Source organism: Dendropsophus ebraccatus, chromosome 13, assembly GCF_027789765.1.
Source record: "Dendropsophus ebraccatus isolate aDenEbr1 chromosome 13, aDenEbr1.pat, whole genome shotgun sequence".
In the NCBI taxonomy this organism is placed as follows: Eukaryota; Metazoa; Chordata; class Amphibia; order Anura; family Hylidae; genus Dendropsophus; species Dendropsophus ebraccatus.
The window spans coordinates 38,700,691-38,718,984 of record NC_091466.1 but is presented as its reverse complement, the minus strand read 5'-3'; the positions used below and the strand labels follow the sequence as shown (position 1 = coordinate 38,718,984).

Sequence of the window (18,294 nt, the reverse complement as noted above, 5' to 3'; positions counted from 1 at the left end):
TGTTTACATAAGGATGTTGATACATACATAAGGATGCTAAAAAACATTTGTTATCTGCTTATGAGAATTATAGAATAACATTTATTATCTGCTGGGAACAGGTTTATTATCTGCTGGGAACAGACAGTAGACCAGCTGTATATCCTTAAACAGGTTCAGTCACATAGGAAAGTTCCATAATCTCAAGACCAGCTGTATATCTGTATATCCTTGAACAGGTTCAGTCACATAGGGAAGTTCCATGAGAAAAAGTTTTATTTTTCTTTCAAACTTTGGATGGATTAACTCATTCCTCTCACTGGTTATATACATTTCATATCAATGCATGTGTACGTTACTGCAAATTGCTGCAGTGTTGTTTGTTGATGCTTGTTTATGTTCTGTAAATATTATTATATACCTCCAGATTTGTATACCTGTGCTATATGTATAGCATGCCACAGTATTATGTACCTGCAACTTATTTCCTTCATTGTTAAACTTATACTTTTAAAACCTTAATAAAAACTATTGAAACATTAAGGAGTTAATGACATGCTGCAGCGTGATCGCTGCAGCCTGTCATTAACGGTGAGGTGCAGGCTGCAGTGAAGCGCGCTTCATGGCAGGAGAGACACCCAGGACGTACAGTTACGCCCTGGGTCATCTGGTGACAGACTTCCATGGCGTAACTGTACTTCCAGGGTCGTCTAGGGGTTAAAGGGGTTATCCAGCGCTACAAAAACATGGCTACTTTCCCCCTACTGTTGTCTCCAGTTTGGGTGGGGTTTTGAAACTCCGTTCCATTGAAGTAAATGGAGCTTAATTGCAAACCACACCTGAACTGGAGACAACAGTAGGGGGAAAAGTGGCCATGTTTTTGTAGCGCTGGATAACCCCTTTAATGAATGATTTTCAGCTTAAAAGATGCAATCAATGACACAGAAGCCAATTTTCATTTGTCGTTTGATGGTTGCCTTCATACACACGGAAAAATTCAAATGATATAATTATTTTTCCCTATACCATATGCTGCAGTGCCATGATGTACCAGATCAGTCATGTCAAACTCTGGGTCGTGGTGCCATTATTTTTGGCCCGCCAGGCAATTCAGAGTTTGAATTACATGTGGCCCACCATGGCTACTATAAACGAGACTATGGGGGAGGGCTGTCCTCTATATGAGACTACTGGGGAGGGCTCTCTACTATATAAGAGACTATAGGGAGAGCTGGCTACTATATGAGACTACTGGGGAGGGCTAACTACTACATAAGAGACTATGCAGGAGGGCTGTCTACTATATAAGAGACTACAGGGGAGGGCTGGCTACTACATGAGACTACAGGGGAGGGCTGGCTACTATATAAGAGACTATGGGGGGTGGCTACTATATGAGACTACAGGGGAGAGGTAGCTACTATATAAGAGACTATGGGGCAGGGCTGACTACTATATGAGACTATGAAGGTGGGTTTGCTACTATATAAGACTATGGGGAGGGCTGGCTACTATATGAGACTACAGGGGAGAGCTGGCTATTATATGAGACTGTTAGGGAGGGCTGGCTACTGTAGGAGACTATTGGGGAGGGCATGCTACTATAGGAGACTATTGGGGAGGGCATGCTACTATAGGAGACTATTTTGGAGGGCTGGCTACTATATAGGACACTTGGGGGGCTGGCTACTATTTGGGCTACTATTTGTGCACTACTGGTAGGGCTGGCTACTATGTTGGGCAATTTTGGTTGGGATGGCTACTACATGGGGCAATATTGGGGGGGTGTTGGCTATTACATGGGTTGGGGTTTAATCATATCATAGCAATTTATCATGTAATTTATCATAGTGCACAGTGCTGGGAGACACACTCCACTGACAGTGCCAGGACCGCCACATTCGCGCTTCAATAATTATCAAGGTTGGCCCGCGACTTTGTCCATTTTTTTAATTGTGGCCCACTGTGTATTTGAGTTTGACACCACTGTACCTCATAATTATGAGTCACTAAGGGCCGATACCATATGCTGCAGAGACATTAATAAGAATAGGTCCCCTGGCTGCCGCTGTGATCTCTGCCCTCCACCCTCCTCTCTCTTCCCTCCTCAGCAATCCAGAACTTTAAAAAGCAACTCCCCCTGCCACCGACATCTTCAGGGTCCTTACTTTAATGACAGAACCAAGATCTGAGGGGAGAATACAGCTCCCCTGTGCCTTCATCCTGCACTGTGCCTGACCCAGTGAGGGAGGAGTGAAGTAACTTTGCGAAGATTTAAGCAGGATGTTCAGTGGCCACTGAGCTTTAGTGTCACAGAGTGTCAGCAGGTTGCAACAGAGATACAGAGAGACTAGATTAGTCACAGAGAGGCATAGAAGTGTATGTCCTTTGGCCACATCCCACACTGATGGCTGCTTCATTGTGAACTACTGTATGTCCTGCAAAACCGTATGATTAATGCCATACAGTTCCAGGCACATTTAAAGGATTTGAGAGGCACCCAAGTGTCACGTCAGACCATTCAAAACCATTTATATTAGCGTGGTTTGTGTCCTAGACTATCTGCAAGGGTACCTGACCACACCACCAGTCACAGACGTCGACATCTTGCATTGGCCAGGGAGCATTGACACTGGATGAGGGATCAGTGAGTCGATTCACTCTGAGAAGAAATGATGGCACTGTCCTGAACCAGTTTTTTGTGTTTCCACATTATAGGAGCCATAACTTGTAACAAGTAATTTGTGCCTCAACTTTATTGTTTATTACAACACATACTGTACAATGTATTCAAGAATTTCACAGCAGATATTATTTTGCATTTGTTATTACCCACAATTCCTTGCATTAATAATATAAAGTCCTTTACATAAATCTTTTCCAGAACGGGAAACACGATGAAGCCTGGATGGTGCTAAAACAAGTCCACGATACCAACATGCGGGCCAAGGGTCATCCAGAAAGGGTTTTCTCTGTAAGTAGTAATGTTGAAGAATCCTCTTCCTTCTAACAAGAAATGCTGATGATTTTGCGTGTCATGACTTTTAGTGGCACACTCATGAGGTTGAAGTGTCCCAATGAGAGACCAAGGAAATAAAGACACTTACAATATAGAAGATACCAAAATAATTATAATTAGTTTATGCCAGAATGATGCTAGTCCTATTCCACGATTTTGAAGGAAAACAATTAATAAGTTACGATAGACTGTAGCCAATTTGTTAGTTTTCAACAACATAGAGAAGTCACAATGTCTCCCTATTTCAAATTGGTACTGTGTAACTGACAAATAGTGCCAGCTATAATGGCACTAGTATGGCTAACATCTCCTAAGTGTCCCTTGTTGCCAAGATTCCACTGTACTTTTGACCATAATAAATCTGTCTCTCTTTGCTTTTGATATGGACTGCACTGGACGCCACTATTGTTAATAATTTCAGGTTTATAACACAGATATAGCTAAGTGAATATATGTGTTTATTTAGTGAATGGCTATTAGAATCCATTCTTGTCAGGCATATATTTCTTGTTATCATGATGATTTCTCTACGTAACATTCTTAAATTTGCAATTTCTTTAGTCATTTCCTTTTAGTCATAGAAAGCTAAAGAACATAATGGGGGAGATTTATCAAAGGGTGTAAAATTTAGACTGGTGCAAACTGGCCACAGCAACCAATCACAGCTCAGCTTCCAGCTCTGGTGAAAGGAAAGAGAAACTGTGATTGGTTGCTGTGGCCAGTTTGCACCAGTCTAAATTTTACACCCTTTGATAAATCTCCCCCACTGAGTTTTTCTAGTTAGTCAATAAATGTATCACACCTAAAATAGTTTGTCCTTTTAAAACACAAGTATTTACCATCACTTGGACTTTAAAATACCCCAAAGTACCGAACACAGATGGTTCTTAAAAACCTTCTTAAGAAACTGGCACAATTGAACATTGACATCATCTTTCTATTCATATGCAAAAAGGAAAACCTTATTTCAAATTGATCAGGAAGCCAACTCGGCACATCTATAACTCTTCACAGAAAATTTGCTACAGATTATCTGAACGTCTGCAGAATCACTTCAGCACCTACAGCAAGAAAAGAATTGCCCAATGTCCCAGGAGAAGCAAGCACCAACTTGTTCGCTCTCATTCAGTGCTACCCCCTGTCCCCCGCTCACTGCGCTCCCCTGTGTCCCCTGCTCACTGCACTTTGCTATTACACGCACAGACAGCGAGTGGGGAGCAGCAGGAGAGGCTGCCTGAATGATCCTCAGATTATTGAAGTCAGTGTAAGTCTGGTGCTGCCGCTCCAGTTACACAGATCGACATGCATCAGACCGTTGCTGCACAAATTGTAATCTTTCAAATTGTTGAAAGACCACAATCAGCCAACATCGTGTATGTTGGCTTATCGTGGCCTTACAACCAGTGATGAGCGAGTACTAAAATGCTCGGGTGCTCGTTACTCGAGATGAATGTCTCCCCATACTCAAGTGCTCGTTTCGAGTAATGAACCCCATTGAAGTCAATGGGAAACTCAAGCATTTTTGCAGGGGACCCAAGTTCGGTAGAGGGAAGGTCGTGTGAAAACCTGTCAACCTCAGAAAATGAGGGAAACACAACGGAAATGCATAGGAAACAGCAGGGGCAGCATGTATGGATGCCTCTCAGGCTGCCTAATGGCACCATTATGCCAAATTCTGGGCAACAGCCTGGTTAAAACAGAGGTAGGCATATGAACCACCCAAAAACTCAGCCTGACACAGCATGGCAATGAGAACACAGGGAACCATTAAAACAGATGAAGCATATGATGAACCGCCCAAAAACTTTGCCTGACACAGCATGACTGTGAATACACAGAGAACCATTAAAAACAGAGGTAGCATATGAACCACCCCAAAATTAAGCCTGACACAGCATGAGTGACCAAGGTAGAAGCGGTAGCCTGTGAGCCTCCTAAAAATTCGGCCAGACACAGCATGGCAGTGAGCACACAGAGGGGGCTGGGATTTATAGTGGACACGAACCTAGGTGCTGACAGCTAACTGGCTAGGCCAGCTGTCATTTACCATCAAGGGTACACCTGATGCCGATCAACCGGGGGTGGTGAGGCCCTGGCTGCGGCTACACAAAAAAAAAAAAGATAACACAGCTGGCTGGTTGCCGGGGACGCAATTGGCGGGCCCCCAAAAACCAGTCCCGCTGTTCCGCAGACATAGTGAGGTCAGAGCATGGCAGTCAGGACACAGAGAACCATTAAAAGTGAGTGAGGTAGCAAGTGAGCCTCCCAAAAATTAGGCCAGACAGCATGGTGGTAAGTACACAGAGAACCATTAAAAACAGAGGTAGCATATGAACCACCCAAAAACTTAGCCTGACACCACAGACCCATACCAAGATGGACAAAACAATCATCCAATAAAAATATCCGGATTATGGCTAGATTTAGCCTCACCCCCTCATGCAGTTGTGCGTGAGAGGTATATCTTTGGAGGTAGTGACGAAGAATAACAATACAGCCCCATACAAATATATGAAAGAAAAAAGCAATAAGCCCTGCATGTGCAGGAAAATTAACTCTGACGGAGCCACAAACCCAAGTACATAGTATGCACGCTCACCTGGTGTGGTCGTACTGAATTAGGCACGACACTATTCAGAGCTTTAAATTGCAGTGGGATTGCAGCCCGCCACCTTCCGGTAACTCAGTTAGGAGTTCCGTCAGTAAGATTAGCACAAAGAAAAAGGGATAAAAGCGGTGGCTTCCTTGGCGCAATCCGTCTGGACCAGGAGTCTGATGTCTGGATCACTGGGTCTCCTCAATGTTACCGGACAATGACTCCATGTTCTGGTGAAAGACGTTCTTTATTTACATTCAGCTACACGTTTTGAGGAGGCCACCCTCCTCTTCATCAGGCATGTGACATAAGGTGCTGGTGTGCATTTTATAATGAAGTTCATAAAGGGTGACCTGGAAGTGATCTCACTGGGTGCTTGAACCCGTGACATCATAGGTCAGCATGCAATTGAATTGAAACAACAATTTTAGTTCATACATATAAAAACAGAATTTGATTCAAATATAACTTAAATGCAATAGAAACATATCTGATAAAATGCTATAGATACTATAAAAGGTTTACATTCAATCAGTAGTTTAAAAAATAAAAACATTAGGTGTTTGTATTTTTACCTAGGAGTAAATAGATGCCTAGCCCAACATTCACAGGTAGGCTGTGGAGCAGAGGAATGAGCAACACCCTGGAACAAAAAAGACACTGACCCTCTCTAGGATCAAATCCCCACAGGGGCAAATATTTTTGAAACTAAGTTTATCTACTTGTCAAATGCTCAAACATAGGGTAAATTATAATAATAATCTTTATATGGTTACATTTTGAGGAAAAATATATAAATAAATAAATAAAATGCATATTGTAAATATTAAGTCTACCTATAACCATGACCAAAATCTCCGCTGCAAGATACCAAAATAAGCTATGGACTCAGTGGTAGGTTGTCCAGCTCTATAACACACTGACCCAGGTTCCAATTCCTGAAACCAAGATTTATCTTGCTGTTTGGAAGGACAAGTAAAAAAGCCTGGCAGACAGAGACTCAAAGCAGCAACACAACACTCAAAGAGCAACACACAGCTATACAGGAGAAAGATACAAACAATGACCATATCAAACAGACAGGCATTGTGAATGCTATGTCAACCTTACACTAGTAGTTCAGTAGCTTCATTTAGGCCCATAGGTTGTAATGTCTGCAATTGGAAAATCCAAAACATTTCCCTTTTCACTAGGGTGTCAAACCTGTTAGTCATGTTGGTACTAATGTGATCAATGGGGTAAATGTTAATTTGTTTGGTATTGCAGTTATGTGCCTCGTGGAAATGTCTTGAGACCCCATGTAGCATGTAACCTTTTCTGATATTGACTCTGTGTCCATTCAGCCTGCAGTGCAATGGTTGGGTAGTGCGACCTACATACTGGAGGCCACATGGGCACTCCAAGATGTATATTACATATTGGGATTTGCAATCCAGATGGTGTTAAATAGAAAAGCTCTGTTGCGTCTGGCTGCTTTTGAACATAGTAATTCCTGCTTAAATGCTTTTGCAGCATAGGCAACGTGGATGTCCACATTTGAACATGCCCAATGTTTTTTTGGATGTTTCATTCCTGGATTTATTCTTATGTTTGCGTAAACAACTGGGAGCTAGGATGTTCTTCAATGTCGCCGCTCTCCTATACGTTCCCGCTGATTTCTGTGGTAGTAGTGGGCCTATATATGGGTCACATTTCAAAATGTGCTAGTGACGGCGTAGTACCTTCTGAATTTCTTGGTGGGAATTGTTGTACTGAGTGATGAAGTTCACCTTAAATTCTTTATCAGCCTCTCCAGTTTTTAGAGTTTTATGTAGGCGTTCATCTTGGGTGAGTGAACAGGTCCTCTGATATGCATTAGTTAGAAGTTCTTTTGGATAGCCTTTAGACAAAAAACAAGTCTTTAAAATCTTGGCCTGTTGATGAAAAGTAGGGTCAGCTTTACAGTTCTTACAAATGCATTTGTATTGGCTAAAGGGTATGTTTGTTTTCCACTTTTTATAATGTCCACTGAAAAAAGACAGCTGTTTGAGTCAACCTCTTTAAAGAATGTGCATGTGGTAAACTCCTTGTCTGTATGGCTTATTAGCAGGTCAAGGAATTCAATCCTGTCCCTTGAGAATTTCGGTGTCAGTTTGATGCCCCAGTGGTTCCCGTTGATATGGTCAACAAAATATGCGATGTTTTCCGAATCTCCTTTCCACAAGAAAAAAAGGTCATCTACATTCTTTAAAGAGGTTGACTCAATCAGCTGTCTTTTTTCAGTGGACATTATAAAAAGTGGAAAACAAACATACCCTTTAGCCAATACAAACGCATTCGTAAGAACTGTAAAGCTGACCCTACTTTTCATCAACAGGCCAAGATTTTAAAGACTTGTTTTTTGTCTAAAGGATTTTTTAAACTACTGATTGAATGTAAACCTTTTATAGTATCTATAGCATGTTATCAGATATGTTTCTATTGCATTTTAGTTATATTTGAATCAAATTCTGTTTTTATATGTATGAACTAAAATTGTTGTTTCAATTCAATTGCATGCTGACCTATGATATCACGGGTTCAAGCACCCAGTAAGATCACTTCCAGGTCACCCTTTATGAACTTCATTATAAAATGCACACCAGCACCTTATGTCACATGCCTGATGAAGAGGAGGGTGGCCTCCTCGAAACGTGTAGCTGAATGTAAATAAAGAACGTCTTTCACCAGAACGTGGAGTCCTTGTCCGGTAACATTGAGAAGACCAAGTGATCCAGACATCAGACTCCTGGTCCAGACGGATTGCGCCAAGGAAGCCACCGCTTTTATCCCTTTTTCTTTGTTCTAATACAGCCCCATAATTTGATTTTGTCAAGGTGAGATTTGCTTTTCATCTCCCTTGTTCCCAAGTGACTATCCCTGTCCAAATTAAGTAAGCTGAGCGCTAGCGACGAGGACATGACACCAGGCAAAAAGACAGTATAACTTCCTCACTCTGTTTAGGAGTTTAGGAGTGCGCACTAACGCTTTATTTGGTTTCACAAGAAATATATATCAACTTTTAATACGGGTGGGGTTTCAAGTCACAAGACACATACATGTCACACTCTAATTGTTCAGTCCATAAATGGTTATTAGCTTCCTGTACTGCGCAGTCAGGCTAGCACAACGTGATGTTTACCATATATATTGTTTATATATATATACAGTTACAAGGCCGAAGCCATTTTAAGGATTACAATGTTTTTACCCAAAGTAATAACCCCTTAATGGCCACCTTCACAGGCCCCCCTAAAAACATTGGAATACCGGTCTCCTGCGTGACAGGTGGGGATACCTACCACTATACTAACAAGACATCTGAGCAGGGAAGAGGTGTAGGAGACTCCACCAGATTGAGATCTGTTTCCCCTTGTTGGTAACCCCCCCTTTGAAGCCATTAACAAAAGCAGCAGACCTTTATTGCTAGGTCAAAAAGCTAACAATCTGTTCCACTTTGTGTGTGTGTATGTGCGTGTGTGCGCACGCGCTTAGGGACGGCCCATCTCTCGCAGATAGGTTACATCTTAAGGGGCTTATACAAATCAAAGTCCAATTCTAATATGTCTAATATGGAAGGTATGGGAGCGACCGCGCATCTTTTTTGTCCATTGGCTTCTTTGGAATCGTCTGAGACTGGGAACTCGGCATACATAGTTGGAGTTACTTCTTTAACATCTGGATATTACTCAAAGACGCGTTGTTCTTTCTCTTGGGAAAATATCTATAAGCATCAAGTTAGCTCCATCCCCTGATTCACCTCCAGCCTTTGATACAATTCTTATAATAAAGAGTTTATAGAGAAGTTAGTGAGAATTGGGCTTAATATCCAGTTGGTGTTAGTGGTTGGCTCATGGATAGATATCAGAGAGTTGTTGTGCCTGGAAGTGTCTGTAACATGGAGAACGATTCTGCTTTATTAAATAAGTGTCCAAACATTGTGTCATCTCGGCAGTTCGGTGTCTGAAAAGTAAAGGATCTGACAGTCTCTTATAGTCCTAGGCTGGGTTCACACTATGTATATTTGAGGCTGTATTTGGTCCTCATGTGAGGTCCTCATAGCAACCAAAACCAGGAGTGGATTGAAAACACAGAAAGGCTCTGTCCACACAATGTTGTAATTGAGTGGATGGCCGCCATATAACGGTAAATAACTTCCATTATTTCAATACAACAGCCGTTGTTTTAAAATAACAGCAAATATTTGCCATTACATGACGGCCATCCACTCAATTACAACATTATGTGAACAGAGCCTTTCTGTGTTTTCACTCCACTACTTGTTTTGGTTGCTATACAGCCTCAAACATACAGCCTCAAATATACGTAGTGTGAACATAGCCTTAGGCTGCATTCACACTACGTATATTTCAGTCAGTATATGTATATTTCAGTCAGTATATTTCAGTTAGTATTGCAACCAAAACCAGGAGTGGATTAAAACCACAGAAAGGATCTGTTCACACAATGTTGAAATTGAGTGGATGGCCGCCATTTAATGGCAAATATTTGCTGTTATTTTAAAACAACGGCTGTTGTATTGAAATAATGGCAGTTATTTACTGTTATATGGCAGCCATCCACTCAATTTTACCATTGTGTGAACATAGACTTTCTGGGGGGCATTTATTAAGTCCGGCGTTTTTTACGCCGGACTTAAAAATGCCCCCGCAGCTCTGGCGCTACGGAGATTTATGTAGAGGCGGACTGCCTCTACATAAATCCCCTGCGCGCCGATGCGCACCGCCGAAAACCTACGCCAGCTGAGGACTGGAGTTGGTTTTCGGCGTATATTTGGGCGGAACGGATGGTAAATCGCGCGGACTCTGAATCCGCGCCCTCCGTTCCGCCCACTACACGCCCCCTTTCCGCCCCCCCTGGCGTACTCAGCGGAAAGTGCCAATTTGCAAATACTTTATTCGCAAATCGGCCATTTGCGTATAAAAAATTACGCAAATCGCACTTTCTGCCGAAAATCATCCGTTCGCAGGATGATACATGTGGCCCTCTGTGTTTTTAATCCACTCCTGGTTTTGGTTGCAATACTGACTGAAATATACTGACTGAAATATACGTAGTGTGAACGCAGCCTTACGATGGGTCATCACTGTAACCAGGTGGTAGATAAAGCTAATTGTACTATAACCAGTAGAAAGCGGGAAAGCTTTTTAATAAAAACAGAACATGAACAAGGGAGGTAAGTTGGGGAAAGGCCAGAAACAACACAAAGAAATACTTTTTATGAAAAGAGAAGCAGATGTTTGAAACAACAGTTTTCTATGTTTTTACCTATTAGAAGGAATAGAATGTGTAAGACTAAAAAGAAGTGGATATGTGCATGTTGGGTGTACAGTATACATAAACATACAGCTTAGTTACAACAAAACAAATCAAACCTATTATCAATATCCAAACTAACATATATATATGACAAATACCTCTCCAGATTTTATCAAAATAACCAAACCTTATTGTCTCATCACTTCTGTCCCTAAGACTTGTCCCTAATCTTGACTACAGATGTAGCCCCCTTCTCTAGGTCCCTTTACCGTAGGACTGCCCCCAAACATCCACCGTCTCAAACCTAACTAGTCTCCTGTCACTCCTACGTCTCCCTGTGACACTGAGTGATCAGCAAATAAGTTCTTCACTGCATATAACAGACTTGACTCTTTCACAATGACTCTACCACTTTGGCATCATGTGGGTATTGGAAAGTCACAACAACTAAAAAAGTTTTTTAAAAAGGAAAAGTTTAGATGTGAGGAAATCTTATCTCATGCAAAAGCAAAATAAAAAGTTGATTGACAGATAAATGCAATAAAATCTCTACAATGTGACCTACTATGTAACCATTAGATTCACTTATAATAACCAATTGGCAAAGCTTCGTAATCTTTAGTATACTGTATGTCCCATTATAAGTTACTGTACAGTTTAGCTGTCAGCATGAGAAGTATAATGTATAGTAAGTGCATAAACCTGAAAAACAGCAGCAGTTTATAGATACCAGTAAGTGGGAATCACAGAGCTGTGCAGGAGGACAGTGACAGAAACTTTTCTATACAGCAGTGTGAATGGCTGAGTGTAAGTGCAGGCACATTATAGCAGGAATGGAGAGGATGGGAAAAAGGGCTGACAGAGACTGCAGGGAGCAGGAAGGAATGAGCAGGGAAGATATGGGCACAGATTGAATTAATATGAATTTACTGGGCGCTTACTGCCAATATAATATTTGGATCTTACTGAGTTGTCTCTTGTTTCACTGAGATAATCACATAATGTTCATAAAATAACCACCATAGAAATAAAAACAAAGTATAAATTATATATATCATCTAAGGTTTCAAATGTTTTATGAAAAAAATATATCTCATGATCTTTTTTGTAATAGTTAGTGACATTGGTATGGATTCTTAAACCTATCTTTTGACTGACAGGTCTCTTTAGAGATGCTTGGACTCTTATCCTCAGTTATTTAACTTCTTGTAAGGCGACTAGTATCACCTCAGACATTGGCTTTGTTCTCTCCCATAGCTTTGGCTGACCTGTAAAGAAGACATCAGTAGAGACAAGGACATACCTATATAGGCCACCTGTGGCAGTTGGATGAAGTCCACTTACATTCCTTGAAACATGAAGATTACAGACTATGCAGACAGGCACTTTACGGTGTTACTTACAGTAGGTTATACCAGGTGTAGATAATACAGCCCTATATAACCCTCTTTGCTATATTTGTTGACCCCTGGGCCGCCCAATGTGAATATACTACATTACATTACACATGGCTTTCTCCTGCTGGTTTTGTCCAGTAACTCACAGTAAGATACAAGGCGGTTGGCACCCCCTGTACCTCTTCTCCATCTACTAGTTTCTCAGCTTGTTGCAGCTGGTCTCTGAAAAAGACTTAAAAACAAAAAGATCAACATCTCCCCATCCACCTGTACACTTTGTACGGTTACCTCAGGAAGAGACTGGAAGCTACAGCATCAGCAGCTTTGTCCATCATCTGTCACCCTTTTGGCTTAAGGGTTTGTCTGCATGAAACTGAACGTTGCATCAGCCACTCTCTCTGGCAGCTCTTCTTCTTTTTTTGTACAGGTTTTTTTAGTTATTAGTTAGCCCAGGGACTCAACAAAATCTCTAATTTGCCAACTAACCCATAATCGTGGGCTTCATATAGACCTCTGCACAGTTACCTCCAACCATCTTACGTGTCTCAGTGATTGTCCTCACCTCCAGCTTATGGCAGGAGCGGTTTCTGCAGTGGAACATCACGCTGCATGGCGGTCACCATATATCCTTGCGTCTTGTGTCATCCATTTTTGAAAAGTCTGGGATTATCTACAATGAAAACTTTAAAACTTTCATTATTATTTGGGCTTCCAATTACATTTTCATCTTTCACAATAATTAACAAAAACACAATAAACATCTCAATAAACATCTTTAGTCAACAATAAAGTATGTGTGGTTTTTCAAATTCATTAATTCCTCTCTTTCCCCCCTTTTCTATACTTGGCCTATAGGTATATAATAACAAAATTGGGAATAACAACATAACAATAACAACATTGGAAAACAGTAATAAAATGACTTCACAATATGAAGGTGTTTTAGATAGACTACTCTATAAACTCTCAGTTTCTAAACTTAAAAGTTTTTTAGTAAGTAATAACTTTTTTTCCATGGGCTTAGTGTATTATAACAAAACTGTTATCCCTAAAAATAAAAATAATAAAACATGTTACACTCGGCTAGTTTCATATTACCCCCCCCCCATAAATCAAATAAAAAACCTTGAAAAGGAAATTATAACATAAGTGTCAGCAGTTTCAGCTTCCCTGTACAGTTTGTAAGAAAAATCTGTGTCCGTAATACATGTTTTCCCAAACATAAACAAAATAAAGTTACTCATCTTTCCCCAGTGAAGTAACCTTGAAGTTTTGAAAAAGATAGCAGCGCTGTGCTCTAATCACACACTAGACAGCAAACCGCGCAACTTCGATAGATACCCCCGCAGTCTTCCTCCCAGCTAACTGATAAGAATGAAGCCTTCATAGCAGAATTAAAAAACCAGACACTGAAAAAATACTTATAACTTAGTGGGAGAAAAACAAAACAATTTGTTTAGAACTTATTAGGATAGATATCTCTGAAAAAAAAACTTTTTACACAGGAATGTGTAAGTTACAGTAATAAGTTACTCCGGGCTCTCATACTATCTTAATAAGTTCTTAAGTGCACACACTTCTGCATTTGATCTTTACCAATTATCACTTTTCTCTTGACATTCCTAATAAAATGTGCTTTTTCTCTCTGACTCTTACTGACACTTGCATACAACAATCTTATAAACTAATGGGTCTAATGGACCCTGCTCTTTTAAACAGTCTCATTGCTTTTCCTCCAAACAAACCTTTGTCTAACTTTCCTAACCATCAGGTAATAACATTTATTAGCAGAAGTACAAAACAGTTGTTAATCTCTATCTGACACTAAGCAGTATGGTCATGGGGGAGGGTGGGTGGGTTTTGTTTGGGAAACGCCAGGAGTTAAAATGGCCACTGTGACCAGAAGCAATAACTGGATATCGGGGGCATTGGCTTAGGGTGTGGTAATAGGTGGTGTCATCTTAGGAGCTGTTTCTGAAGACACCTTTTTTCTTTAGGGGCGGGGGAGAGTCGTGATGGAGTGTGATCCACAATTGTAACAAACATGATGGGAGTTAGGATTTTTTCACACTATAAATCCAGTAGTCATCTGCTCCCATCTGATACATGTATATTATACTCATTATGAACCCTTTTCCCCCCTCTGATGCAAGTTTCTCGCTAATTCTGCATCAGTTTGCTTTTCTTTCTTATCTTTTTTTACAGCTTTTTTACCTTCGTGGAGGCACGTTACTTTCACAGTCCCTTCTAATTAACAACATGTTTTTTTCCTTTTCTCCAGGCTACCAGCTAGACTGGGCTTTTCATTCCTTTTTAGACCTACTTTTGGGTTGAACAAGGACCGTAGGCTTTCCATCACACTACGGGCTTCTGCTTCCCGTCAGGGGCGAATGTGACTGGTTTGCCTATCTGCGTACCTGAAATCAGGACGCTGCGCTGTTCAAGGTGTCAAGCCTTTTCTACGTGATTCAACCAGAGGTACTCCCCAGCTGTCTCTCTAGGCACAATTCCGGCTTGTCCCGTGCACCCGACAAAAAATAAAAAATCACAACTTTATCAACAGTGTTCACAATCCGGTGACAATCATCCCATCAGAGATTGGAGTATAGTAAGCTCCCCCAAGAAGCTGAGCGATAAAACCCTCCACCCTACTTCTGCATCTCACCACCGGTTGCCCGGTTGTCCCTGTGTCAGTCTTTTCCTCGTGACGTGACCGTAGCTAATCTAGCGATCTCACCGAGGAGGCTTTTATCTGTGGTGTCCGATTAGCGAACTCTCCACAGTGATAAGCCAAAACACGGCCCAAATACCGAACACAGCAAAAAAAAACTTGCGACAACCGTGAAACAATTGTGCAATATCAACTCAATACAGAAAAAAAAAAAAAGAAACTACTAGTTGCACAACTCCAGAGGGGAAAAACTGCAAACAGCTCAGGAGATAGTCAGTTGGTTACGGAAATTATATATATATATATATATATATATATATACTAAAGGTTCTTAGGACAGTACAGCGGAGACACCTACTGACCGTTCAGTGACCTCCAGAAATTGACACATGCACCCCCAGCCTCAATCAGAACAATCTGACACACGGATAAGCCACAGATTCAAAGAATGAGTAGACTTACCATGTTTCAGTGAAGGTGATCAGTCTCCTATGTCAGCCAGTTCTGTTTCCTCTGGTGAGTGGCAGGCGGTCGATCTTCAGAGCTCAGTGTCCCCTCGACTACCGCTCCATACGGGCCACCACTGTCAAGGTGAGATTTGCTTTTCATCTCCCTTGTTCCCAAGTGACTATCCCTGTCCCAATTAAGTAAGCTGACATGACACCAGGCAAAAAGACGGTATAACCTCCTCACTCAGCTGAGTTTAGGAGTGCGCACTCACGCTTTATTTGGTTTCACAAGAAATATATATTAACTTTTAATACAGGTGGGGTTTCAAGTCACAAGACACATACATGTCACACTCTAATTGGTCAGTCCATAAATGGTCATTAGCTTCCTTTACTGCGCAGTCAGGCTAGCACAACATGATGTTTACCATATATATATTGTTTATATTCTTGTGGTTTGTGTTGTGACTACAATGTAGGTTCATGGTGCTTTTCTCATGGGCGTGCTGCCAGCATTCCTCTCCTTCTTCTAGAAGCAGTAGCAAGGCCGAAGCCATTTTAAAGATTACAATGTTTTTACTCAAAGTAATAACCCCTTAATGGCCACCTTCACAATTTGATCGAATGAATACACTTTTAATCCTTTAAAGAGTCTCTCAGAGAGGGCAAGTGCAGTAGCCTGTCTATTAAAAAGACCTGGTCAATCCTGCCTTCAAAACGGCTAATACAACATCCAAGGAAGGATAGAAGCTACTGGCGAAAGGCTTTGGTCAATCCTGCCTTCAAAAAGGCTAATACAACATCAAAGGAAGGATAGAAGCTACTAGTGAAAGGCCTGTTCAATCCTGCCTTCAAAACGGCTAAAACATCCAAGGAAAGTAGAAGGTGCTGTTCAGCAGTTTGAGCACCGCCTTTTGGCGCTTACCAACGGCACTGCTGCTGCGCCTAAAACTAAAATAGCCGGATTATGGCTAGATTTAGCATGGCAGTGAGCACACAGAGAACCATTAAAAGTGAGTGAGGAAGCAAGTAAGCCTCCCAAAAATTAGGCCAGACACAGCATGGCATTGAGGACACTGGGAACCATTGAAAGTGAGTAAGGAAGCAAGTGAGCCTCCCAAAAATTTGCCCAGACACAGCATGGCAGTGAGCACACAGAGAACCATTAAAAGTGAGTGGGAAAGCAAGTAAGCCTCCCAAAAATTAGGCCAGACACAGCATGGCAGTGAGCACACAGAGAACCATTAAAAGTAAGTGAGGAAGCAAGTAAGCCTCCCAAAAATTAGGCCAGACACAGCATGGCATTGAGGACAAAGAGAACCATTAAAAGTGAGTGAGAAAGCAAGTGAACCTCCCAGAAAATTGGAGTGAGGCCGAGGGCTGGGATTTATAGTGGACAAGAACCTAGGTGCTGACAGCTAACTGGCTAGGCCAGCTGTCAGTCACGATCAAGGGTACACCTGATGCCGATCGACCGGGGGTGGTGAGGCCCAGGCTGTGGCTACACAAAAAAAAGATAACACAGCTGGCTGGTTTCCGGGGACGCGATTGGCGAGCCCCCAGCAACCAGTCCCGCTCCTCTGCAGACGTAGTGACGTCAGAGCATGGCAGTCAGGACACAGAGAACTATTAAAAGTGAGTGAGGTAGCAAGTGATCCTCCCAAAAATTAGGCCAGACACAGCATGGCGGTGAGGACACAGAGAACCATTAAAACAGAGGTAGCATATGAACCCCCCAAAAACTTAGCCTGACAACACAGAGCCGGACCAAGATGGACAAAACAATCATCCAATAAAAATAGCCAGATTAGGGCTAGATTTAGCCTCACCCCCTCATGCAGTTGTGCGTGAGAGGCATATCTTTGGAGGTAGGGACAAAGAATAACAATACAGTCTTCTTAAGAGGCCCCGGAATTTGATTTGATTGAATACACTTTTATCCTTTAAAGCATGGGTCTCTAAACTGCGGCCCTCCAGTTGTTGCAAAACTACATTTCCCATCATGCCTGGACAGCAAAATCCAAAGCTTTAGCTGTCCAGGCATGATGGGAGTTGTAGTTTTGCAACAGCTGGAGGGCTGCAGTTTGGAGACCCATGCTTTAAAGCAGGGGTGGGGAACCTTTTCCATGTCGAGGGCCGGTCGGGCATTTATAAAATCATTCGAGGGCCGCATACCGTGCGCGGCAGTTAGTAGCGGGGGTTTGCAGCACCCAGGGCAAGGCAAAGTATTGTTCGCCTAGTGCCCCTGCTATTGTAGTTAACCCCCAGCCATGTCCCTGGTAGCCTAGTTAACCCCCATCAGTCATGCCCCTGGTAGCCTAGTTAACCCCCATCAGTCATGTCCCTGGTGGACTAGTTAACCCCCATCAGTCATGTCCCTGGTAGCCTAGTTAACCCGCATCAGTCTTGTCCCTGGTGGACTAGTTAACCCCCATCAGGCATGTCCCTGGTGGCCTAGTTAACCCCCATCAGTCTTGTCCCTGGTAGCCTAGTTAACCCCCATCAGGCATGTCCCTGGTGGCCTAGTTAACCCCCATCAGGCATGTCCCTGGTAGCCTAATTAACCCACATCAGCCATGTCCCTGGTAGCCTAGTTAACCCCCCATCAGGCCTGTCCCTGGTAGCCTAGTTAACCCCCATTAGTCATGTCCCTGGTGGCCTAGTTAACCCCCAACAGTCATGTCCCTGGTGGCCTAGCTAACCCCCATCAGGCCTGTCCCTGGTGGACCAGTTAACCCCCATCAGGCATGTCCCTGGTAGCCTAGTTAACCCACATCAGTCATGTCCCTGGTAGCCTAGTTAACCCTCATCAGGCATGTCCCTGGTGGCCTATTTAACCCCCATCAGGCATATCCCTGATAGCCTAGTTAACCCACATCAGTCAT

The 18,294-nt window shown here is 42.2% G+C and overlaps 1 protein-coding gene across 3 annotated transcripts in view; it reads left to right on the top strand.

Moving 5' to 3' along the window:
- Window positions 1-18,294, top strand: part of SV2A (synaptic vesicle glycoprotein 2A) — a 620,870-nt gene that overhangs the window by 239,779 nt on the left and 362,797 nt on the right. For all 3 annotated transcript variants that reach the window (XM_069950896.1, XM_069950897.1, XM_069950898.1), the window contains one exon: window positions 2,864-2,953. In XM_069950896.1, coding sequence (XP_069806997.1) covers window positions 2,864-2,953 — 90 coding nt within the window. The remainder of the gene's footprint in view (window positions 1-2,863; window positions 2,954-18,294) is intronic.